The following is a 24,710-nucleotide window of genomic DNA, read 5'->3' as shown; positions in this document are numbered from 1 at the left end:
GACGCCGTCAGTGCGCATCATGATGATGGCCACCAGCCAGTTCGATTCCTACTCGCAGCGCCCCTACTGGCCTGGCTGGTTGAGTGTTGCGCCGCGATGGCCGCAAGCGAGACACGATTCTGAATCTGCGACAGAGCGAGCTCTCGCTCTGGAAGCTGCCGCGTGGCTGTCGAGCACGAGCCGCGGAAGCATTTTACCTTGGTCTACGGAAGCGATGAGAGTGCAGATCGCAAGGCTAGTTAACCATCGAGGCTATTGATATTGGCTGAGAAAGAGAGCTTCCTGGTGCAATCACAACCAGCTATGGTAGAAAAGCCTTTTTTTTTTTGGATTTGGCTCCCGAACTGCCGCTGTCAAAAGAGAATGTGGATCATACTCACCACGAATTAAGGCAATGAAGGCCAATATAAGGCTGGCGGAGTGGCGCGGAGATAAGGAAACGAAGTACCCTCTCCGTATAGCCAGCCCAGCCCCCAGAAAGCAGGCCGAATGCCTAAAGAATTTTGGATGCAGGACGGAGTACTTCGTACATTATTACCATCGTCGCCCTTACAAACAATTTCTTATCAGTTTCAGCTCGCAATATATCTAATGTTACTACTATTTTCGACCATCGCTGTTGTATTGGTTAGCTATCTCGCATAACTTTTCCAAGTTATTAGTTATCCGGGTCAGACCCATCTTCTACGTGCAATGGTGTCATATACTCTGTAGATAACCCCATAGCCGTTAATGATAGAAAAGATCTATAGTCATCAAAGATAATATATTATCTGCCGGAAATCGATGCATGCACGGAAACCCATTGGTATGCGTAAGCTAATCTCTAGGCAGTTTCTCTGCGAATTGGGGCAGTAATGTCGTCTATCTTCCGCGCACAAGAATTAGAGCGGTATTGAATAACTTGATCTCAAATACGAGAGAAGTGTTTATACTATGAAAGTCACTATCCGGTTCCAAAGCTGCACATTAATCTTGCAACATCTGATGCTTACAAATTGCAAGAATCAAGAAATCGCGCCTGGTCTGTTCTTGGTTCCTAAGTCAATCCAGATTACTGGATGTAGGAAGTTGAATCAAAATGCTGAGCTGACCCGATCACAACTGTCTAGCTCATAAAGCCTAAAAACCTCGACAGTAAGCAATCAGAGTCAATAGACATAGGCATTTAAATTTAGAATCTTCTCAAGAAAGCATCTTCAACATCTATGAGCGTACCAATATTATTGTGGGGAAGTAGGTATGTGAAACTTCAAGGTGTTAATGAATGGAGAGCGTTGTGAAAAGTTTCCATAATGGCTTCTTCACTAGTTGGAGCTATAGTTAGATGTTGATCGCAAGCCATCCCCACCAAAATACTCTCGTGCTTCACCTAAACCAGCCTTGTTATTAAGGGATTTTGTCGGTAGTTCGGAATATCCAGCCCGGCAAACCCGGATATTTAAGATGTGGGGTAGTTCTCATCGTTTAGGTACACGTCCGTACCATAGTCAAATGGGAGCAAGTATAATTTCACCTGCGGAGGACAGTGTTTTGCAAAACCAATTGGCCGAGATCCATCGGTATATATCTAGGTGTGGAGGTATATGCACATGTAGGGTAAGCGATCGTCTTATGAATGTCGTGCAGTTCGAACGCTTTCCATGAGCATTCGAAGGATTAGGTAAAATGAAGTTATTGTAGAGGTTTGAAAGGAAGGTAAGATTGTAAATAGACGTGCATCTGACAGTAATGCGGGAATCAAGAGGGGGATGGCTAAATTATTAAACCTGACCAAAGCCACAGCGATGCGACCTGAGTGGTAAACTATCAGTCGGCGAGTTCGGAGCGATACTTCTAATGCTCCCGGTGCGACGAAGGTTTCGTCCATGTGGTCCGTCATCGCTCGCCTCTGATTTGCCCATCGAGTCTCCACCCAGTGAGCCTCAAACTTCAGCCGCCAAGGGCCAAATGCTCGGATCGCCCAATCAAGCCATGACAGATCCCTGTAGATAGTTTGACTCAGCAAATACTTTCTTTCAACGTCAGTTCATTGTTATTCTTATCGACATTCTCCATCATTCTCATCTCTTCATCTCTTTCTGTTGCATTTTGCCGCCAGGAAGATCCAAAACTGCTGGTACTTTCCCTGAGAAATCATTCCCGTGCACCCGGCGGCTTCTTTCAGTGGTGTTTCGTCGAGAAACGTATTTTGCACCGCCTCGGGATCATAAACGATCACTGAAGGTCCACGCTCAACCTCACTTGATGCCGATATGGATACTCAAGGAGAGGCACGATTATATTCTGTCAAATTCCGGACGTCTGCCTCTTTAGACCCCGTATGCTCCGGTATCTACCGTTATCGATCTTCGCCGGCTCGAAACGTGAAGGCTTTTTGATTTTATTACTAGCCCAGGGCATGGCCTCGAAATACGCATCATAATATAATACCGCGAATAATTCCGTATTGTATTTCTTTTTTTGATCTGGGAGATTCCATATAATTTGAAGTCGTGATATTTTAAAGACATTTTTTTCATATACCTTTGCGAGCCCCTATCAACATGTTCACGACACCTGTCTGCATCAGCCTCTTATTGTTCCGGTGACTTACATTTGGGTGTGCTCTTGAAAAAGGTGGATATCACGGCTGTTTTCATTGCCGACATCCCCTTTTTTTAAGCGATATTGACGACTATTCTGAATAAGTATTTTTCCGAGGTCAAAATATTGGTGCTAATCAAGGATGTCGCCTCTAATAGGTACGGGGTGTGGTTAGTGCTTGCTAAGTGGTAGGCACGCTGGATTAAGAAAACCAAAATCATTGCGTTGTTGACACTCGAACGCGGAGCCTGTCAAAATGATGGCGACTCTCATACCGTTCGGCTATTTGACCAAATTGGAAGGTGCAGGATCCGAAATTGGGACCCTCATTGTTGACACATCTGCTGCCTAGGGAAAATCAAAGTGTGTGGGACCTCTGGAGATTCGAACCTGGGTTCTCCGAAAATGAAAGCGGCGATCATACCGTTCGACTATCCAGCCAAATAGGAGCCGCCCGCGGGAAGTCTTGGTCATGACTGTGGGCAGTTGCCTATCTAGAAAAAAACAAACCCCCCATTGACACTGGAGACTCGAACCTGGACTCCCCCAAAGTGACACCGGTGCTCTTACCGCTCAGCCACCGGGCCAAATAAGGGCCACGGCGTCCTTATTACCGGTTTTCATCGCCGCCCAAACCATGCCTAGGGCTGGGGGTCCGACGCTCCAAGGAATCTACAACAATTCACCCACCGCCTGGAAGAAAAAAAAAAGTTGATGCACCCCTGCTGCAATCACTGTTCTGCAACTTGCCAAAAGATGAAGATCCCCGCGAGTGCGTTGCGGCGGTAAATGGGGTGCGAAGTGTTGGAAAGGGTGGTTATATTTGCAAAAGAGGTGTTATTTTGTACACCGATCTGCCTGGCCGAGTGGTTAAAGCGTAGGATCACACCAGCTTGCAGGGTTCACAGGAAACTTCGGTAGTACGTAACCCGTTGTAACGCACATGGCTGCTTAACGGCCATCTCGGTGTCTCAGAACGATCGTGTGTCTAAAACCAACCCCTAGGGGCCCATAGGGGTGAGTTTTGATAGGGTGCTTGCATCCTATATTTTTTTACATGATACAATATAATTTATTTATTTTATATTAATATACCCGCGGCCTTGCATCGACGGTCTTTTTTGTCTTCAAGCCCTTTATGCTGTACTCATTGGAGGTACCTCGAGTAGAGGTACCTCCTATGTACCCCCCTGCCAGGGTTCGAGTCTCGCCCTGCCCGGCACTTTTTTTCCTTTCTTTTCGGCCTCATTTTCCTGCACTGGCTCGCAGAACTCCAAAATGGATGCTCTAGGGGTTATTTCAGGCTCCCTGGGCCTATTTATAATGCTCCATATGATTTTTCCATTATTTAATGGCCAGAATTCCTCGTTTCGTTGCCTGAAGCAGATTCTCGTCCCTCTGCCCGCCTTTTCCTCTATCCCTATTTGCTTGGATTCCTCGTTATTCCAGAAAATCAAGTTCTTTATTAGTCAAAAGATAATAGAACACATTCTACTTCTTTTCCAGATCCATTGCGGGCGTTGTGGTGGGAAATATTGCTCCTTCGCTGTAGGAGGGCGCTGGCTTCCAACTTGCCCTGGAGCATGTTGCGACCGTCGGCCTTCATCCTCTTCAACCGCCAACAGAACAGTCCACAACGTCTTTTATCGCGTTCCCTTCCCATTATTTTACCCTCTAGTATATCTAGTCAATGATTCTGCCATAAAAATCATAAATGGCATACTCTTTCCGCCAGTGTTAACGTTGGATCCGATGCACCTAAGTTTTGCCTCAAATCTCTATCAAAACAATCCGCTAAATGCGTTCACTAACATATTTTCGTTCCTTCTAGGGCTCTAAATATGCGGTATAGACTCGAAGCATTATTGAGCCACCCCTATTTGAGAATGGTTTCCGAATAAGGGCAATGAGAGCAATAGGTTGATACGGCCCGGCACCATCCCTAGGCTTTGAGTATGATAAAGGCTCTTGGTGCCATACATCTAGGAGAGAACCGCGGATTTTGCTTCTGTACCCTTTATTACAGTCGTTTATAAGCCGCCGGTAAGACAAGGGGTACTCAGTACCCGAGACACCTCGTTTCTCTCTTTTATCGGCCTGTCTTGACCGCTGTTTCTTTCTACAATATTCTCTATTTCATTACTCACATTTCGCAGTCGGCTTCAATACCGTATATATCTGTCTTAAGAACTAACAGTATTTTCTTTGTCAAGGGTATTGCATCTTCGAAGAATGAGTCAATGCTCGAGGGCCCGTTCATATCCACAAGGCCTTTTTCCAGACTGGGTAGCAGAGTGTCAAGCGATATATATCTTTGAGAAAAGACAGTTATTTGTTTTTTCAACAAAAAGCTATGCCTCCTGAATCTCCCCAAGAAGTATCTTCCGAGCCTCTTGTGTTTCAGAATGGCAAGGTTCGTCTCATCGAAAACTTTCCAGCCGAACGTCCTTCATCCACCCTCAGCGATCCCACGAAACCGCCTCAAAGGGTTGACAGCCTTTACGAATGCAACTGCCGACCCCAGCTTCTCAACAGATTGAAGTTGATCATGTCTAACAGTCTGATGCCTGCCTTCGAAGAGTTTAGATCGTGTCAATGTTCGTCGCATCAGTTTGACAGCTCTTTGGTGGATCTTGCACTCTCAAGCGGATATGATACCAGTTCAATGTCATCTCATACTCCAGTGCATGAAATCTGCTTTCAATTTCCATACCCAAGCCAGTCACCCAGAGCGCGGCCAGGTTCATCCGCCTACTGTGGATGTTCAAGTAGCTATGTTACCTCTACTCCCAAGCTCGTAGCTCATCCCGGGCAAGAAAGAACGGTGGCGCCATTGTCTTGTCGCTTGGTATCATCTACAGAGAAAAGGCTCCAAGTGGATCGCGAGCAACTTTGCCGTGCTGAAGGAGCTAGCTTTTACGAAAGCAATCCGCATGTTTCGACATGGGTAGATCGTCTTCCTGATACTGTGGCACTGCAGGCGTTTGGCATTCCATTATTACGGCGGAAGCGGAAAATGTCCAACCTATGTAGGAAGAATTTCGCCAAACTTGCATGGAATTAGGGGGCTTAATAATTTGTTTTGTTCGTGGATAATGTTGAATTTACGTGTTTTCTTATGTTACTTATGAATGAGCTTGCAAGTTGAACGCGATTAAATAATAGCAAGGAAACAGACTTCTATAATTGCCATCCATACTGAGGTAAAAATATACATACATCCCACAAGTCTGGGATGAATAATGTGGACTTATTTCTAGCAAAGCCCGTCATTCCCAAGACACAATCAGCTAGACGAAGTAGTAGGAAACCCCTCATCCTCTCGGTTCAGCGCCACGATACCCAAACCAAGGCGTCGAGTAAGGCCAACGACATTTAGGCTGTGCTCGTCCTTGCCAGCGCCGTTATAAATGGCCTTAGGCGTGAAAATAACGGAATCCAGCAACAATTCGAAGTTGTTCCTACGGACCAGAGTATACAGCGAGAGTGTCAGATCCACGAGCCGAAGGGGGTCTTGGAGCCTCTCGGACGAGCGAGACAAGAGGTGAAAATTGAGAATACCGCGTAGAAGGGGAACGAGAGACGACATTGATTCCTCACTATACAAGGGCATAAAGCCCTCGGCATTGGTGTCCAGCCCATGGAACCGTAGAACTTCCTCGTCTCCATTATTGAGACTAGCCACAATTTCCGCCACAATTTCCGCGGCATGGACGGGCACTTCATATCGGCCCATGCTAATAGGGAAGAACCCGTCAAAGTCGGCCGTTGAAGCAAGACCTCTATGGGGTAAACGAACAAGATGATGCTGTGCTAATTCTGCAGGACTTAGCCTCGCGAATCTGGGAAGATCTTCCAGGAATGAGCTACGATATAGCGAAGGGTTAAGTATGGACATTAGTAGCGTCAGACTTATATCCTCAATGGCAGCAGGGGCAAGTGGATGTTGACTATCGGCAATACGTGCCATGTAGTGGTATGTTTCAAGAATCGCGTGGATTCTCTTGTGAGAGATGATTTGGTCCGCCGCCAGCACATGCCCTAGGATGGGCTCCATATCGATCCGGGCTGGCGAACAGCATCGATCAGCTGGTAAGAAGAATGGGGGCTTGACATCTGGTTCAAAACGGCCCATCAAGTCCAAAAGCAATTCTTCCTTTGGGGTCTCTGGAAACCACCCAGGAGGCCTTCTCTGGCAAATAAACTCCATGAGGGGTGAGAAATGCCCATCTGGATTGTCTAGCACCCGCTGGCTGTGCTCTTTTGCAGCGTCGCTCAAATCAAAGCACTTCAGCAAATCCTGGGGGATAAACCACTTCAAGAGCGCGGCTTGCACACCCTCGAGAAGGGACTCGGCCGCAAGCTTCACCTCCCAGCTTCTGCCTCCGCCGGGCTTCATGAGCAACCGAAGTTCTGCCAACGCCCCTTTGATCCTTTCCAAGAGCACTTCCCAGTTTCCCGTCCGCAGTGCCTGTTGTGGCCCCCAAAGAGTTTCCTGGTACGAGTGATAGTTGACAATCTGCCAGGCAACGGTCTCGAAGCTTATGTTAACTCGATCGCAGACCGCTTTAAGGCTATCCACAATGGCAGCTTCTTCGTCTGTTGGCGGATGGTACCAACGAGGAAGCTCTGAGATGGCGTGCTCTTTAAGAAGTGCACCAATATAGGGCCAAGAGTATTGATTCCATGTGTCGGGGTCAATTTGATTGTACGCGGCGTCTGGAAAACAGTGTTCGCAACGTAGAGCCTCGGTCAGTGGCCGAAACACATCCCCAAACTCCTCATACTGATATGGAGCCCGTTGGCCATTCCCGTCCGGTTGAGAATAATAGGATAGGGTTCGTATTGCGTTGGATATTACCACAATCTTCCGTAATTCCAGGTGATAGAGAAATGGGGCCTGACGTAGAGCTAACTCCACGTCTTCCAAAATTTTATGGATTGGCTTTCTTTGCTGCTCCAATGATAATTTGCAGCCTTCAATGCGCTGCCGGAGATCAGTCTCTGCTATCGGTGTATGGTCTCTATGCCGTAACATAACCTCCAACCTCTCTATTCCATCAAGGACAGCGGTGTAGTCGGGATCCCATCGTTGTATCGGGACAGCTTGTGCTGGCATTTTGTATCCTGAAAAGGAGTTAGAAGGTCTCTATTTCTAGACAGGGAAAGAAGAAATACTGGCCTTTCAGTCATGGATGTGGTAACGCGGGACCAGTGTCTGTGCTGTATAATAAATCCGATGGTGCAGATAAGACGAGAGTTTACTGTTCTGTTATCATGCCCAACAAAATAAGTGAGCTTCTGAAATTTTGTCGCCGCCAGTATTTCACACAGATCAGCATATATAGAGCTTAATAAGTCTATGCAAGGGTCGTATTAATAATAGGACTATAGGTAAAAGGAGTAGAATGAATGTCACCAGCAAAGGCACTATGGAATTAAATAGTGAAAATGCTCATATAATACAGTCAGGAACCTCCTGAAAGACAGGAAGGGACAAAAACAGGCCGTCCAGAATCATGTTGGATGGTAGACAAAAACAATGTTAGTGGTAGGAACAACGCCTCGAACTCCGCACTTGCTTGTGGTAATGGATGATGCATCGGCGGTAGGAAGGACCCTATATATAAAGCGAATAATAGGCAGTTAGGCGAATGATGCCAACATCGTGTGATGCTGGGAGCAATTTGCGGTAATAGAGGATAGATAATCAACGTGGGAAATGGGCATGGCCTAAGCTTGGGGTCCGCTATCTTTTTGTTTGGCTTCTGTCTGCTCGAGAGGCTTGGAATTGGGCGTGTCCTTTGACACGGGTTCGGGAGACGCGCAAGGAACCGGGGTGCTGACAATACTCTTGGATTTGACAATGTGCATAAGGTGTTCTCCTAGGTCATCAGCGCCGTCCAGCCTATCAATTTTGGACTTCAGGAATTGGATGTCGGTTAAGATTCTACTTCTGTTAGTGGGCCGGCTGGCTCGAGGCGAAAGCAACATACCTTTGACGAGCCGTTTCGGAGTGTAGAATCACAGACTGGAATGCCCGGGTCCATTGATCGCGATAATTGCTGAACACGGGAACCATTATCATCATAACAGTCGTGTCCGGTAGATGTTTTGTCAATACTCGATGAAGGGTTCCGGTCTCCTTTACTAGGATCTCCATATACGGGCTGACTGTATTGACGTCTTTCTGCGCCTCCCAGTCTATCTTCTTCATTGAATTGGCTTGAATTGCTGCACGGCCACTCATTATATCAACCAACTTTTCATGAATTCCCGATTGATGATCTTGATAAAGCCGCTTGATCTTATCAAACTCGGCCATCAGCGGAGAGGACGTTGAATGTCTGCGAATAAACTCTCTAACATAAGGAATAAGAGCCATAACAAAGCTCAAAGCCTGCGATGCAAGTGCTAGGTTTTTAGTAGTGATGTTCTTCAAACCAGCACTTTTTGTCGCACCGGCGCCAAGAATCAACTGCGAAAGACGAGAGTTGAATACCTTCAAACACTCCAAGAAACTCACAGCTATGTCAGGGACCATGCTTGGTATCCCTGTCATTAAATGCTGGAATTCTTCTATGACCTTGACCATTAAGATGGCGGATTCGGGTAAGACATACTTTTGTTCGTCAATAAGCGCACCTCGAACGCGATCTTTTCCTGAGGTTTCATTGCCATTTGATGGGGATCCATTTGTCTGAGCAGCATGATTGATATTATTGCCATCTGATTCCCATATTCTAGATGCTGCTGTCCACACATCCACGTCCACCGTGCTAGAAGCCAACACCCTTCCAAGAAGAACGGTTTCCGAATCACCAAAGTCCTTGGCATCCCATTTGTCGGAATCCATTGTTTGGATAATTCGATGCTTATGACGATCTGCAAAGCTGCTGATATATACCTTGATTTGATTGTCCACAACTGTTTTTAGTGCAGTGCCACTTCTACCGGAGATGGCTTCACATTCGTCAGCAAAAAGCCTATTTAAGCTGAAATACTTTAAAAACTGTGGCAAGGCGAGAAGTTCAACTTGCTCCACTCGAACTTTGAGCACTTTCACGATTTGTGATTGAACAATATCAACAGCTTGGCCTAGCAAGCTGGACATATCCAACACCTGGAGAATTTCATCTTTTGCTATACTGGCAGCTTCGGAGGGATTGCTGATATCTTCAAACCTTGCTATAGAGGGGGTTCTGGACGGAGATCGAGCCGAATCCAAACCTGGGGAATGGCCTAGTCCACTTGTGATATCAAGTAATACTTTTACTTGCACACTAAGGCGCCTAAGAGACTCGCTAATCCCAGTATAGATCTTTGTTAGCATAGAATGAGAATCTTCTGGGTCCAATGATCGCAGGTTCCGAGCCAATATCGACGATTTCTCCTGCTGCGTGAGCTGTTTTCCGCCTTGCGTAGATGCAGACATTACAGAATCTGCATCATCATCGACTGAGCTAGGTAGGTGACGTCTGATTATGCTTTTCATTTCCCGTAGAATAGCATTCTTAAAGGAAGTGGCAGCAGGCATTGTATGTCGTGAACGACCAAGGCCAGCTAGATCTCTGCTAAGTCGAAGACGCATCTCATTGTCAATATTCATGTACTGCGGGAGTGCAGTAAATTGGCGATTCGTCCGGCGAGTCCTGACAAACGTGTCACCAAGACGCAGTAGAGTTACTTCCGGAGGAATTGCATTTATATGTGTCTTGAGATCTTCAACAAGGGAATCTAGAAAACGGGTCTCATATGCCATTCCGATACGGTATCGAAGTTTGCTCAGATCTTCTGATGCGCCTTCCAGGGCTTTAATTGCTTTCAGATCAATGATGCCGTCGTTTGCCAGGTTTGAGCGGGGGCGCATTGTTTGCTTTCCAGAAACCAGACGCTCAACGTCGTCAAGCTCGTCAATGGCGTTCTCGATATCATTTTGCTCAACCATTTGCTCACACTGAGATACCGATGTGATAACCTCTTTTAGTTGGGTTATGGCATTTGCGAGTTTTTCCACGTTTTCCCGTCTTCGTCGAAGTTTGACTACTTTAAGACCGCCCAATGCCATATCGTCATCCAGTTTCGCTAAATCCCCTCGTAGAGTTTGGATTTTTTCGACAGATGTTTCGGCTTCTGCATGGAGTTCGCGCAAGGAGCCTAGGGCTGAGAAAAAAGAAGTAGATGCGGTGGATATAGATGAGATTAGATGAATCTCCACCGTATCCAGGTACCATGATAATTTCTCTTGTAAGATGGCGTTGGTTGCTAGGGCTTTTCGTTTCGTTGGAGGAATCTCCACTGACGCATCAGTTGCTCCAGTAGGTTTTGGGGGGCTAACAACCTCGGATCGTTCGGAGACAATGTCAAAGGTTCTTGGATTCTCGAGCTGAAAATTTCCATCAAAATATATATTAGGGATGGTGGACAAGGGCGTAGTAGAAGGCCGGCCTCTGTTGGTTAACGACGAAGTTCTCCGATTAGAACCATCTGTTGGTTGGGAATATAACGACGCCGAATGTCTCCTATCCAATTGCTGAGATATAATACTATCTAGATCTGAGGAGTTTTGAGCCTCCACATTTTTTCGAAAGCTATGGGAATCACCACCCCTCTCGTTCGCTTCCTTCGCATGACGCAACGATTCGTAGAGAGATCCAACTTGCGAAATGTAAGCCTGAAAAGGCGCCAATTCCACATGAGGAATATTAGACAAGGTTACAGGAGGAATATCTCTTGTAGACGGTGGCTTGTAGCCAGTTGATGTAGCAGAGGTATGGGGGAGCAAGCCAGTACGGATGATTGGGGGCTGAAGTAGAGTAGAGATAGCTGTTTAAAGTGACAGAAATTAGCTCTGCAATTAAGTCAACAAGGGCATATATGTATACCATTTTGGCCAGATTCCGCTATCGAGCCGTTAGATAGTGTCAGAACGGAAGCGCCTCCAGAGCTCGCAATAGAGCTAGCCGTCGAGCCGCGGCGAGGATCATGCCTAGTTCGATAGATCGAGCGACTAGGATCAGTTTGAAGAAAGGGTAATTGCGGTAGCGAAGAAGTCGACTTTATGCTTTCCACCGACTTTCGGGAACCTTGAGAGGTCATGTCGCAACCAAGATCGACAGCTAAATGGTTGATTTGTTAAGTGGCCACAGCTGGAGCAGGGAGCAACATCGTGGACGGGCTTGCTCCGCTCGAAGAAGTAGAAAGGGCATTCAAAAGAGGTACCCAAATACAAAATTTAGTTCAGGAGATTGGAGGTAGACTGAAGAAGGTTGCCAGAGCGTTGTTTGCTAGAAACTCCCAACTTGATGAGCCAGGCCGGAGCATCGCCCGCCAATCAGCGCCGCGCAGCTGTAAAGCCACACTTTGGGAGCGCGGTAGTCCGGATGATCATTATTCCGGAAACACGCCAAGAAATCACTTTACGCGGTTACGATAACGCGACGCGTGCCGAAACCATTGACAAGCCAGGCATTGGAAGTTCCTCCATTTTTTATAGCTGATTGCATATTCTTGCCTTATCCCAAAGCAAAAGCGTGATTATCGTGCAGATTTCGCTCTTGCCACAATGGATAGAAGAACCCCGTACTCATTGAGTGTTCTTCAGCCCAATACTGACGGGCCAGATGAAGCCCGCACTGTTGTTCAGTCCCAACTTCGAGAGTTTATTCTCGCCTTTCAACTAGATAATGCCTTTATTTACAGGTATCTACACTACTACCCACTTCCGAGATCCCCTGGCTAACTATATGAAAAAGAGATCAAATTCGGCAGAACGTTCTTGCGAAGAAATTCTATTGCGACGTCGATGTTGCCCACCTGATTGCATATAACGAAGAGTTAGCTCACAGGCTTACCACCAACCCTCTAGATACACTCCCTTTAGTATGGCTGTTCTGGTAACTGGGATTGATATTACTCCTGTTCTAATCGCTCTGATATTCACAGTTCGAAGCAGCCCTAAAGCAGTGCACGCAACGAATAGTGTACCCATCGCAAAAAGATATCGAATTACCTGAACATCAGCTTCTGCTTCATTCGAGCGCTTCGCATATAACAATAAGAGATCTTAATGCCACAAATGTGTCCCATCTGGTGCGGATTCCTGGAATCGTCATCGGTGCCTCAACGATCTCGTCCAAAGCAACTGCGATCCATATCAAATGCCGCAATTGTGAGGCGTCAGAGAACATTGTTGTTGAAGGTGGGTTTTCAGGTATATCTTTGCCTCGAACTTGTAAGAAAGAAAGAGAACGAACGGAGGACCCCTGTCCATTGGATCCTTACGTGGTTGTGCACGAGAAATGCCAATTCATCGACCAACAAGTTTTAAAGCTCCAGGAGGCTCCTGATCAGGTTCCTGTGGGAGAATTACCGCGTCATATTCTAGTTTCCGCCGATCGGTATCTTGCCAACCGTGTCGTACCTGGCTCTCGGTGCACCGTTATGGGTGTTTTCTCTATCTACCAGGCCAAAGGGAAGAAAAGTGCTACCTCTGGAGCAACTGCTATTCGAAATCCCTACGTTCGGGCCGTTGGAATTAGTAGTGATATTGACCACACTGCCAAGGGAAGTTCGATCTTCACTGAAGAGGAGGAGCAGGAATTTTTAGAAATCAGTAGACGAGCAGATCTTTACGATGTATTCGCGGATTGTATAGCGCCGTCAATTTATGGGAATCGAGACATCAAGAAGGCGATAGCCTGTCTTCTTATGGGCGGATCAAAGAAAATTCTACCCGATGGTATGAAACTGCGAGGAGATATTAACGTTCTACTACTTGGTGACCCAGGTACTGCAAAGTCCCAGCTTCTCAAATTCGTTGAGAGAGTTGCCCCGATTGCGATCTATACGTCTGGCAAGGGTTCTTCCGCCGCAGGTCTGACAGCCTCCGTCCAACGCGATGCTACAACACGAGAGTTTTATCTCGAGGGCGGTGCCATGGTTCTCGCTGATGGAGGTGTCGTTTGCATTGATGAGTTCGACAAAATGCGAGATGAGGACCGGGTTGCAATCCACGAAGCCATGGAACAACAGACTATCTCCATTGCTAAAGCTGGCATTACAACAATTTTAAACGCACGAACTTCGGTGTTAGCTGCAGCAAATCCAGTATTTGGAAGATATGATGACATGAAGACTCCTGGCGAAAATATCGACTTTCAAACAACAATTTTATCTCGATTTGACATGATTTTTATTGTCAGGGACGAGCATGAGAAAGGACGGGATAGAAAGATGGCGAGACACGTCATGGGCATACATATGGGTGGTAGAGGTGTTGAAGAGCAAGCTGAGGCGGAGATCCCAGTCGAGAAGATGAAGCGATACATCAGTTATTGCAGATCGTAAGTTGGCCACCCCTTCCTTTCTTTTATTCGGCGCGCCGAAACCCAGTGAGGCTTCAGATACTAACCCACCTTAAATTAGTCGCTGCGCGCCTCGATTATCACCAGATGCGGCAGAGAAACTCTCATCCCATTTCGTCTCGATCCGCAAACAAGTGCATAAAGCTGAGCTCGACGCCAACGCCAGATCATCCATCCCTATAACGGTTCGACAACTAGAGGCCATCATCCGAATCACGGAGTCCCTGGCTAAATTAAGTTTGTCGCCGATCGCAACTGAGACTCACGTCGACGAGGCCGTCAGGCTATTCCTGGCGTCGACCATGGATGCTGCGGTTCATGGCGAAGGCCACGCGAGTAAAGAGCTTATGGCCGAAGTCGGCAAAGTCGAAGATGAATTGAAGCGACGATTGCCCATTGGCTGGAGCACCAGTCTGGCTACGCTCAGGCGGGAGTTTGTGGATGGTAGAAACTACAGTGAACAAGCCTTGAACCGGGCATTGGTGATTCTACAACGGAGAGAAACTTTACAGTTCCGGTCTGGGGGATCGCAGATTTATCGGAACGGGCCTTGATGGGCGTCTTTCCTTTGTCCTATTTGGCGCTTTTCTTTCATGCCCCTTGAATGACTTAACTTAAAGGGATACTTCTCCTGGGGGGGGCTGGCGTTTGGCATAGTTTACCAGGACGGTGGGAGCGGGTTAAAGCGACTTTGGCGCTTATCACTTCTTCATGGATGAATGAAAAATAATAATAGTATACCACTGCAACGGGCAGGGGCCCTCTTTTCTGTTGTTTGACCAGTTGCCCAGCTCGCTTTTCAGCTGCCGTAGATTATTAAAGCTACAATACGAAGCAAGGAGTATAGTCAGGGGCTCTAAAGCAGCTACGGAGTACACAACTAACTAGTTAGTTATACCATTCTCCCGGGATATATAGTCTGTCCTACGTATTACTGCCAGGTCTTGGGCTCATGTCTTATGTGCTCCATACGGAGTACTCCGTACATAACAGCATATGCATGCGGCCCGGAGGGTAGCCAGAAGGCCGCCTTTGGGGCACTGCACGACATGTTGCTTGTTGTCTCTTTGCTTTGTTTCCAATCCGTTCATCTAGGACAAAATGATGCATTTTGCAAATTGAAATCCAGACCTGCCTGTCAAAATGCATGCCGATCGATCGATGGAATGCGTGACTGGTCGAAAAATGCTCCAAACTAGCACTAGCACCAGCACCAGTTCCCAGGTTATCTGACTTACACAGTTGACGCTGAAGGTCTAGACCATAGTCTTCATTTCTTCACCACCTCTTTGACAAGGCGAAGCCCCTGGCCTCCTTCATGCCTAGTAAGGCGTACTAAGGACCAGAGAGTCGGAGAACAGAATAACAAGGGGCGAAAGGAACAATGAAATTTTTAAAGTTTCTTTTGGCAGACACTGCTCCTGTTTGCATGACTCAATTGTCCAACGGAGCGGACGTCGGGGCCTCTTCATCTGTTCAAGAAACAGCCCATTGTGCCTCGGCGGTGATGTTGTGCCACTGGTGGTCCCTGAGGCTGCACATCAGTCTGGCCCGTGTTGCACATCAAATGCAACGGCATCTGCGGTTACACTAGGGGCCGTGTGCGGCATACCAGCCTTCGAAATATTAAATATATATATATATATTTATACTCAGCAGTCACTGAATCAGAGAGAAGGCCCAGTATAACCCTGCTCATAGCTCACTGAGATATATTCGAATCATGGCTACTACCACTACTACCCGAGAAAACGCCGATGCTGACGGCATCTTGATCGAGACAAGAACTTCAGATGGTATCACGACTATCGGGATCAACAGACCACATAGAAAAAACGCCATAAACCCTCCGACGGCGAAGAAGTTGTATGAAGCGTTCCTTGATTTTGAAAGTGACCCTCAGCAAAAAGTATGCGTACTTCACGGCGTCGGCGGCACATTCTCAGCAGGCTTTGACCTCAGCGAATTGATCGAATGGGACAGACCGGCTCCAATGTCTAGAGACACAAGCGACGACAGGTGCACTCAGCGTTCCGATAGCATCACACGCTCGAAATTCAGGCCTGTCAAGGGCCGCAACGCAGGTCCACTGGGCCCAAGCAGAATGCAGATCTCAAAACCCGTCATCTGCGCAGTGTCAGGCCACTGTGTTGCGGGAGGTTTGGAGCTGAGTCTCATCGCAGACATGAGGGTGGTGGAGGACGATGTGGTATTTGGAGTCTTTTCCAGGCGCTTCGGCATTCCACTGCTTGATGGGGGAACAGTCCGACTTCCTGCGGTGATTGGATTGGGGCGGGCGATGGATATCACGCTGACAGGCAGGCCGGTAGGCGCCCACGAAGCTTTCCACATGGGGCTGGCAAATCGGCTGGTACCCAAGGGCCAAGCGTATCAAGAGGCGATGAAACTGGCAGAGCTTTTGGTTTCATTTCCACAGGAGTGTCTGAATGCGGATCGAGACTCTTGCTACTATGCAGCGTATCACGCCCAGTCGCTGGAGGACGCGCTGTCGTATGAGTTTGAGGGAGGCGTAAAAGTAGCGGATCTTGCAATCCGTGACGCATTGAAGTTTGTACGGGGCAAGAGGCAATCAAAGCTGTGACTGGTTGATCAGTTATTCCAAGATATTGAGGTTGTGATGGGTGGTACTCTGTTGTTCGTTTCTCTATTGCGCTTTTTGGACGCTGGATGATATTTGCACTGTAGTTATATAGTTACCCAAAATGCATAACAATCTTACAATAACACTATCCTGAACATCTTGACTCCTATATTCCGCAGGTGATGATGAGGATTATGATGGAATTCTGGCTCTTGTCTGATTCATCGGTAGCAGTTATCCAATCACTGGAATGGGAGTAAGGGCGAGATTTGGATGAGCCGGAGTTGAAGGCTCCGTGAGGGGCATCACTGCCCAGCATTGACTAACTAGCTAACTACACAACCGACACTAACAGGTAGTTAAATTGGCGAAATGGAGAATCCAACATCTCAAAAAAATACACAGAGTATAAACAAAGAGCGAAAGAGTGTCTGTGGTCTGGGTAGCTTTACTTGAAGAAATAACACCTGCAGCCAATATCTGTGACACCAACTGTGGGAGTCTCGGCCACAGGACCAAAGACAAAAGACACATACATATCAAAGGATTGGAAGCCCAAAGAGCGCACAATGTCATCAAGAATTCGCATCATCGGCTCTTTGAATGTCGACATGGTGACGGTGACTGCGCGTTTCCCCGACCCGGGAGAAACGCTCACCGCAACATCCTTCGCAACCAGCGCGGGCGGTAAAGGCGCCAACCAGGCCGTTGCCTGCGGCCGTCTTTCTCGCCCAAGGCCTGGATCGGCCTCGCATGCAGGTATCCAACATGAAGCTTTTCACGTTGAAATGGTCGGTGCCGTCGGCCGTCTGGATACACATTTCTCAACGCTCATGCAGCCGACCCTGGAATATTCCGGAGTAGACATTTCGCGGATCCGCCAGGTGGACGATGCACACACCGGCATTGCTGTCATCATCGTGGACAGCTCTGCCGGCGGTGAGAACCGTATTCTCTTGTCGCCTGGAGCGAACTATGCAGGCATGCAGCCCACGGTGGATGTCTTGGATTTGGCGATGTCGACACCGCTCCCGGATTTGTTGGTAGTGCAAGCGGAGATACCACTGGAGACTGTGATAGAGGTGATCAGGAGAGTCGGTCAGACAAAGGTGCAACTACAAGCCGACGGCCGTCGTGGTGTGGAGGGTGATATCGAAGTTGTCTTCAACCCGGCGCCGGCCCCTGAGGGCGGGCTCTCCGAAGACGTATATGCGGCAATTGACCATTTGATTATGAACGAAACGGAATGTGAGATCATGGCGCCCCAGGAGCTGAGGAACATTGGCAATGTGGAAGAACGCCGGACGGAAATCGCCAAGTATTTCCATCGTCTCGGGGTGCGATATGTCATCGTCACCCTCGGCGCCCAAGGAGTGTGGTATAGTGCCGCAGATGTGGGATCTTCGGCGCAGAAAGATCCCCAGACATGGCTTCGACATGTTAATCACGTCCCTGCTGCGAAGGTTGACAGGGTCGTGGATACTACGGGGGCTGGAGACACGTTTGTGGGCGGCTACGCTGTGCAAATTGCTCGATGGAGAGAGCAGAGACGGGCATCTGGGAAAGGCACAGACGATCTTACGGAGACGGAGCGGCGCGAACGGTATCACACAGGCATCGAGGCGGCTATTCAATGGGCAGTTTTGGCCTCGGCACGATGCGTCCAGCAACCTGGAGCTATGAATAGCATTCCGTGGGGCAATGAAATTGAGATGTAACGAGCAGCAAAGACTCGTGTGTGAGAGATATACACTGTAAGTAGGGCAGATATAACTATAATAGCAGTCTGGAGACCTAATCTTGCAAACCGAGAGATTGATATCATGCAATTGGCTGGCTGACTGTCTTGCCCTTCGCCTCGTATACTGCCACTTCCCCTCTAGGAGGGATGGCTGAAGTCTGGGAGCGAATATTGAAAGACTGGGCTGCACTATGACACGCAAACTGACATTCCTATCGAGAAATGCAGGGGATCGGCATGGTCTGGCGAGAGGTGGCCGTCGCGACAGACGCCATCAGCCATGGCACCAAGACGAGAGGCGAACCACATGGCTGCCCTCCTACCTTGACAAGGCGCCCGCCTGCCAGAGCATCGTGACATCTGGACTATAAAAAGACTTCACACAGGTGGATGTTCGACTAGCCGCCGCCCTTGATGATGAAACATCAGCGCAGGGCCGTGCGGGGGCCGAACCCAAGCGCCAACACGCTCCGCCAGCCAACGCGTCCCGCCCAAACAAACCCGCCTGCAACATCCTCGTCTCGTCTCGCCTCGACGCGTCGACCACCCCCAACCCGACAGCTCCAGCTCCAGCTCCACGATTAGACGAGAGCGGCAGGAAAAATCCGCGTTCGGCGCCGCTCATTCGCGCCCGCAGTGCTTCTACCCCTCGTTTTGCGTCGCGCAGCTCCTCCGTGCCCAGCCTCAGCCGGGTCTCCTGTGCCGGATTTAGGTCGCTGGCCTGGCGGCTACCCCCTCCTCCTCCTCGCACTACCTCTGTCAGCCCGACCGGCTTCCCCCGCCGTCGCGCCGCGTCTCGCTCAAACTGCCTCTACGCGCGCGCGCTTTCGTGTCTCTTTCCTACAATTGTTCGCGACTTCTCTGTCGTTGATAGTTCTTGCTCGCTGTGTTGTTTGCTTCACGCGCTGCTTCCGTCTCGTCTCATGTTTTGACTGCCGTTTGCGCCTGTGCGGTTGGAGCTCTTGCCCCCATTTACGCGTCGCGGTCGGTCGTCGCGTCCCTTCCAGACCGGGTGGCGCCCGTCATACCCTCAGCTCGTCTTGCTCGCTCGTCTCCCTCTTCTCTCTTCTCTCTCTTTACCCAACCCTCCTCTGCCTGCTCCTGGACTGCTCGTTGCTGCAGTGCTGTTTGATACTGAACCCCGGTTTTCCTCCCTAAGGTATGCCATCTCTGTCTTTTCGAGGTATATACGGGCAATTGTGACATGTCTGCCCTGTTCTGCTGCTGGCCACGGCATTGTTCACACCGTGTTTCACACCCTAAACTAACATTGGGACGCGTTTGCTTTAGACTACTCAATATGGCCGCCGTCTCTCGGCCAAACTCTCCTGCTTCAAGGCGGCCCTTTGCTGCTCTGGGTGAAGCTCGCCTGCGGGCGGTGGACAGTATGAAGAATCGTCAGAATGGTATGACCCAAAACACTGGCTCACTTGATGAGGCGTCTTCAATCTAACAAACCCTTGCAGGACTGCGTGCATCTGTTGTCAAACGTCCTCTGGACGTTGCTGATTCTTGTGATACCGAGAATATGGATCCATTGCTGATGGAGTCTCCAACGAAACGACAACGGAATCGTGGTGACATTGATACATGGACTCCAAAGGAGAAGACTCACTTTGCCATATCATCTCTTAACCTCAGTCCACCAACTAAGTTGTCTCCTGCTCCACTACGTACTAAAGCTGTTTCGACCACTCGGCCAGCCCCACTGCGAGCTGCTGCTGGCAGATCCCCGAAATCCAAAGTCGCCAAGGCGTTTGCTCGTCGAGGTAGCGGCTTCTGTCGAGTGGATCCACCGTCTTTCCCTAAACACCATGTCTCCTCCGCTCCTTTCTCTATCTCAGATGCCTTGAGTGGTACCTTCACTGTTTCGTCATTGAAAATGGGCAAGGCAATGCCTAGCGGCGGAAAGCACCGCCGGAAGGCGTGGGACTTCGAGATTCACGTGGACACCGAGCAAGAGGAGATGGCCAACTTGATGGAACATTCCACTTGCGTGCTCGACATCAGCGACGATGAGAACAAGTCGAAGAAAGACGAGCGTGGAAAAGAAAATATCCCCCCCTCCGATATCACTTCTGAACTAACTCCCGCCAATGTATCTTCAATGGTTGCTTCCCAGCCTGAAACTGTTGAGATGACTGATGGCTCTCGGTCTCCTCTTGGTGAACTGAACCTGAAAGACTTTATTCCGAACGGCGAGGACATATCCCCAGCAATAGTCAATGATGACGAAGCTGATGCCGTATCTTCGGAGTCCCCACCTGCCCCCGTTACTACCTCATTTAAAGCGGGTTCAACTATGCAGCCTCCCCAATTGCTCAAACGGGCAGTGATTTCATCGTTGATCAAGAAGGCCAATGTCGCCCAGGAACACTCAAAGTCCAAAGGTCCCACAGCCCACAATGAAGAACCCTCGAACTCCACAAACAAGTCTGATTGTTGAATAACTAATGTACATATTTACCCTTGGCCATCCGCAATATTTTGGCTAATCAATGTGCCCGCGCAACCCTAATACCCTTAGTATAATGTCTATTCGAGCATAGTATCTGGGCTATTACGGCTGCTGTTGCTACACTTCGCGATTGCTTTACCCTATGATCGTGCTTCTTGTGCTCTGTTATCCTCAGTCTACTCTAGCGTTCTATGCTACGTCTTTGAAAATTTGAAGCTTGCTTGATTGCTTCCTTGCCAACCCTGATGATTGCAACGAACTACACCTCCGAAGCTATGGGTTATGATCATGACTGCAAACGTTGATGATGCTGCGCAATGTTCTTAATGCCGACATGATAAAAGAAAGTCTAAAATGTATGGCCTGCCAACGAATGTCTTTTTACATTATTTTCTTGAGCTTTTTCTGCAAAGTTGCCTATTTCAATATGTTACTGCGTTGAAAGCGTGTTTGCCCATTACACTGGTGATTTCCTTTTTGTTATTCAGTTTCTAACTCGTCAAGACATAGATGTCTTAAACCTTGCTCGTCTTGCTTCTACTCGTGTTACTTGCCCAACTCTGGGATCGATATATGGCTTGAGAATGACTTTTTTAATTTTTAGTTTGGCTACACAGCTATCAGTGTAGCTAGTTGAAAATGCAACAAAAAATTATTTTACTGATCCTCCTCTTCAGCATCTACGTCTAACTCGTCTTCAATTTCCCTGTCAAATTCCTCTACTTCTTCGCCCACTTCCTCCACTTCTTCTTCGTCTTCCCACCGCACCCTTTTTTGACCTTTCTTACTTGTAACTGGCTCATTTCCGCCGCTGTTGCGTTTCGGCCTTTTCACTACCGAGCTCCTCAGAGTCCCGCGAATTTCCGTGGCCAACTGCACGCACTTTGACCCAGCCTTCTTTGCATCCACGGTCACCTTTGAAAATTCATCCTCCGTGTCAACATGGGTGGGAAAATTATGCAACGGCTGGAACTCTGTATCATCTGGATACCCAGAATTGTGCTCGAGGATATGGTGGATTTTGGCACGCATGATGGCGCGAACCGTGCCCAGAATCACGTTGCCGTACCAGCCTAGCGAGTAGATTTCGCATGTATCTCGCGGTGGCGGAGCGTCGGGGGTGAGCGGTGATAGCCGCTGCGTGATGATGGGGTCCCGAATATCGCATATCATCCAGGTTTTGCCGTCGCGGCCCAGGGGCGGCTCGCCAGTAAAAAGGTGCGATTTCTCCCCAGCCTTTTTGTCGCCGAGAACATGGGAGCGGCGGGGGACGGTATGGCGGCGGCCGGAGACGGGAGCCGTGGAGACTGCAGGTGGTGGTGTAGTTTCGAGCAAAGATGGATCAATGTTCGGTTGTTCGGCGCCAGGAGGGAGGCGGAACATGAGGGTTTGGTAGATACGTGAGTCTGGAGTAGTGCGGGGATCGTAGCCGAATTTGAGAATGGCATCGCGCCAGGGCCCGGAGCGGAAGATGTAGCCGACATAGGGGACGGCGGTACGGAGGGCGTATTTCTGCTCGCTGCTGGTGAGTTGGTTCCGGAGGCCACGACGGGTCCAGGCCGGCCTTTCATCTAAAATCTTTTCAAGAGTACGGATGGTGTCCTTGAGCTCTGAGCTGAGGGACTCCCTTGGAGGTAATTGTTCGTGGGGCTGTGTAGGGACAGAATCAATATCACATGGCACCAGGTGAGTGAGCACTTTTGATATTCGCTGGGTGTTCATGGTCGTTGTTTCTCCAGAGGTATTGATGGATTGTTTTACAGAAGGATTTTGTCGATACCTGTGTTGATATGTTAGCTCGCCCAGACGATGGGATATCCTTTTTGTTTCGGTGTTTCATACATATATTGGAAGGGCAAATCGGTATGACTGAACGACGGGGGAGGGGTAATATCGACATTTGATGTAGCTCCTTTCCTCATATCCAGATCAAATTGTTTCATTTTTTGATCTACAAGTTGGTGGTTAACAACCGAAGAAGAAATAAGCAATGGGTTCCCTCACATTCAAATGGCAGTATATTTTCCCTGAATTTACTCATAAATGTGCTGGCTGTAGTAGAATAGACAAAGTCCGGTATTCCTATACAATTTTGTTAGCGCTGAGACTAGTTTTCGGTTTTTATGGCCCATGCCTCTGAAAACATGCGTCCGCCCAATCCGGCCCACGACATCGACTTCATACCGGCCGATATTGTCTTGTAGACGCCGTAGTACTTGGCGGGCATTTAAGGCTTCCACGCTGGAGGGTTCATTAACAGGACAAGTAGCTTCAACATACGGCTCTTGAGAGCCCCGCTTCCGTTTGCGGCCGGTCCTCTTCGGCAGAGTGACTTTCAACAACAAATTGTTTGTTGGTTTCGATGTAGAGAACATTGGCCTACTCATTCCATCTTCTGGATTTAGAGAGAGTGCAGCGGTTGCATTTGGTCGCGTGGGATCCAGAATCTTATATAGGGACCGCTGTAAGTAGGTTGACAAGCAGAGTCTGACACTGATAGATTACCTCTGGTATTCCTAGCCCACGCTGGAGCGTTGCAATTCCCCGGTCAACATCTTTGATGATACATGGGTGCTCCACACTGATGATTTCCCGGGGTGGTATAGCGTACCAGGGGGCTGTGGTTGGACCCTTCCAGGACGCCATGAAAAGATTGCCACCGGGGCTGGTATAGTCAGGGGGTATCGCAGGTGATCTTAGGTATGGATATATAAAATTTCGAAGCGTTTTATGGACTGTAGGATATGATAGGGTCACAGTTTAGTTTATAGGATGATTTTTGATGAGTGGTGGGCCCGAGGCTGATTCCTTATGTCTCGAGCCGCAATAAGTACTAGAGCGCCGCGTATCATCAACAGTGGCGTACTAAGATCATACTGTGCTCAGAGATGACATGCAAACAATGCTTTTTGGAAAAAGCTGTCTGCGCTAACTAGCTGTTTCGCCGCAACCCTGCGCATCTTTCTGGGCAAACACAGCCAACGCCTCAGTGAAGTTGATAGCACGTGACAAATCGGATTAGCTAATGAAACCCCGGCTCAGTGCAAAAGAGCTCCTCTTGGGCGGCCGCTGTATCAGCCTTTATGGGGATCATGGACGCTCCACGCCGGGAACTCCAAGTTGTGCATTCGCGCCTCCTATGACCCGCTGCCTTCTGCCTGCCTTTCTTTGCCGGCTGGCTTTTGCGTGATTGTCCCCGGTGACACGAACTCTCGAATCCGACTGTCCTCCACGAACGCCATCACCACTTTAGGCCTGGCTAGGAGTCCCCGCCTCCTGTCTCTCTCTCTCTCTCTCCGCGGTCGTCTGGTTGCGAAGCAGTTCATCTGAGGAAGGCAATCTTCTCGATCATTACTTATTCCAATTGCTCTCTCTTGAATTTAGTCAAGGTGCGTCGTGCTGCTTGCCACCAATTATCCACTTTCTTGCGGTATGCCGTCTATGGTTGTTGTTCTGTTATTAGTTAGTTAACTAGGGCCTGGTGACCTCAACCTCTATTGCTATCACCACTTTGACACTTGTCGCTTGGCTTCTTAACTTGACCAATCCATTCAGAGGGGTCTTTTCCTTGATTTTATTGACATTCCAATGATGTATTTTGCTCCTGGCCACTTACCGTCGTCTTCCATAGGTCCCACGCGAACCGCTGTATAGCGCGATCCTAAAGCGGGCTCACTCTGCCACTACTGCCCTCCGGAATATTCGATACGTTGTCGTCGATAGAGAGCCCATCGATATATTCTTTTTATGCGGGCTGAGAACTGGTGGTTACAATGAAGGGCTTTAGGCAGAGAGTGGTATGTGACCCAAGACCATAGCCATAGGCAATACATTTCTTAGACCTATGTACTTTCCATTGTTTCAGAGTGATGGATATATAATAATGGCAACAGCACGAGCAGTTATCGCGCGCGAAAGACTCGAATAAGTCTTCGAAGAAAAAAGAGTCTTCTTCCT

At 48.5% G+C, this 24,710-nt stretch overlaps 8 protein-coding genes across 8 annotated transcripts; 5 read left to right on the top strand and 3 right to left on the bottom strand.

The window, feature by feature from the left end:
- Window positions 1-4,939: 4,939 nt before the first annotated feature.
- LOZ57_000803 (uncharacterized protein) lies at window positions 4,940-5,650 on the top strand (the record flags this gene model as incomplete). The annotated part of the gene is made up of 1 exon (XM_049249900.1): window positions 4,940-5,650. One exon carries the CDS (start codon window positions 4,940-4,942, stop codon window positions 5,648-5,650), a length of 711 nt encoding a protein of 236 aa, XP_049111060.1.
- A 222-nt stretch (window positions 5,651-5,872) lies between these two features.
- On the bottom strand, window positions 5,873-7,705 carry LOZ57_000802 (uncharacterized protein; the record flags this gene model as incomplete). The annotated part of the gene is made up of 1 exon (XM_049249899.1): window positions 5,873-7,705. One exon carries the CDS (start codon window positions 7,703-7,705, stop codon window positions 5,873-5,875), a length of 1,833 nt encoding a protein of 610 aa, XP_049111059.1.
- A 614-nt stretch (window positions 7,706-8,319) lies between these two features.
- On the bottom strand, window positions 8,320-11,685 carry LOZ57_000801 (uncharacterized protein; the record flags this gene model as incomplete). Its single annotated transcript, XM_049249898.1, has 3 exons — window positions 8,320-8,536; window positions 8,583-11,412; window positions 11,472-11,685. 3 exons carry the CDS (start codon window positions 11,683-11,685, stop codon window positions 8,320-8,322), a joined length of 3,261 nt encoding a protein of 1,086 aa, XP_049111058.1.
- Window positions 11,686-12,151: 466 nt separating this feature from the next.
- MCM5 (minichromosome maintenance protein 5) lies at window positions 12,152-14,506 on the top strand (the record flags this gene model as incomplete). Its single annotated transcript, XM_049249897.1, has 4 exons — window positions 12,152-12,288; window positions 12,342-12,468; window positions 12,532-13,931; window positions 14,014-14,506. 4 exons carry the CDS (start codon window positions 12,152-12,154, stop codon window positions 14,504-14,506), a joined length of 2,157 nt encoding a protein of 718 aa, XP_049111057.1.
- A 1,169-nt stretch (window positions 14,507-15,675) lies between these two features.
- Window positions 15,676-16,554, top strand: LOZ57_000799 (uncharacterized protein; the record flags this gene model as incomplete). Its single annotated transcript, XM_049249896.1, has 1 exon — window positions 15,676-16,554. One exon carries the CDS (start codon window positions 15,676-15,678, stop codon window positions 16,552-16,554), a length of 879 nt encoding a protein of 292 aa, XP_049111056.1.
- Window positions 16,555-17,123: 569 nt separating this feature from the next.
- RBK1 (putative ribokinase) lies at window positions 17,124-18,272 on the top strand (the record flags this gene model as incomplete). Its single annotated transcript, XM_049249895.1, has 1 exon — window positions 17,124-18,272. One exon carries the CDS (start codon window positions 17,124-17,126, stop codon window positions 18,270-18,272), a length of 1,149 nt encoding a protein of 382 aa, XP_049111055.1.
- Window positions 18,273-19,595: 1,323 nt separating this feature from the next.
- LOZ57_000797 (uncharacterized protein) lies at window positions 19,596-20,741 on the top strand (the record flags this gene model as incomplete). Its single annotated transcript, XM_049249894.1, has 2 exons — window positions 19,596-19,701; window positions 19,762-20,741. 2 exons carry the CDS (start codon window positions 19,596-19,598, stop codon window positions 20,739-20,741), a joined length of 1,086 nt encoding a protein of 361 aa, XP_049111054.1.
- Window positions 20,742-21,410: 669 nt separating this feature from the next.
- On the bottom strand, window positions 21,411-23,399 carry TFC1 (tau 95 subunit of transcription factor TFIIIC; the record flags this gene model as incomplete). Its single annotated transcript, XM_049249893.1, has 5 exons — window positions 21,411-22,533; window positions 22,596-22,704; window positions 22,758-22,835; window positions 22,888-23,200; window positions 23,259-23,399. The coding sequence occupies 5 exons, from the start codon at window positions 23,397-23,399 to the stop codon at window positions 21,411-21,413; spliced, it is 1,764 nt and encodes a 587-aa protein (XP_049111053.1).
- Between the last annotated feature and the right edge of the window lie 1,311 nt (window positions 23,400-24,710).

The sequence above is a fragment of the Ophidiomyces ophidiicola genome (genome assembly GCF_022830035.1).
Source record: "Ophidiomyces ophidiicola strain CBS 122913 chromosome Unknown scaffold_2, whole genome shotgun sequence".
NCBI classification, from domain to species: Eukaryota; Fungi; Ascomycota; class Eurotiomycetes; order Onygenales; family Onygenaceae; genus Ophidiomyces; species Ophidiomyces ophidiicola.
The sequence above is the reverse complement of the archived record's forward strand: the minus strand, read 5'-3'. Positions and strand labels throughout refer to the sequence as shown.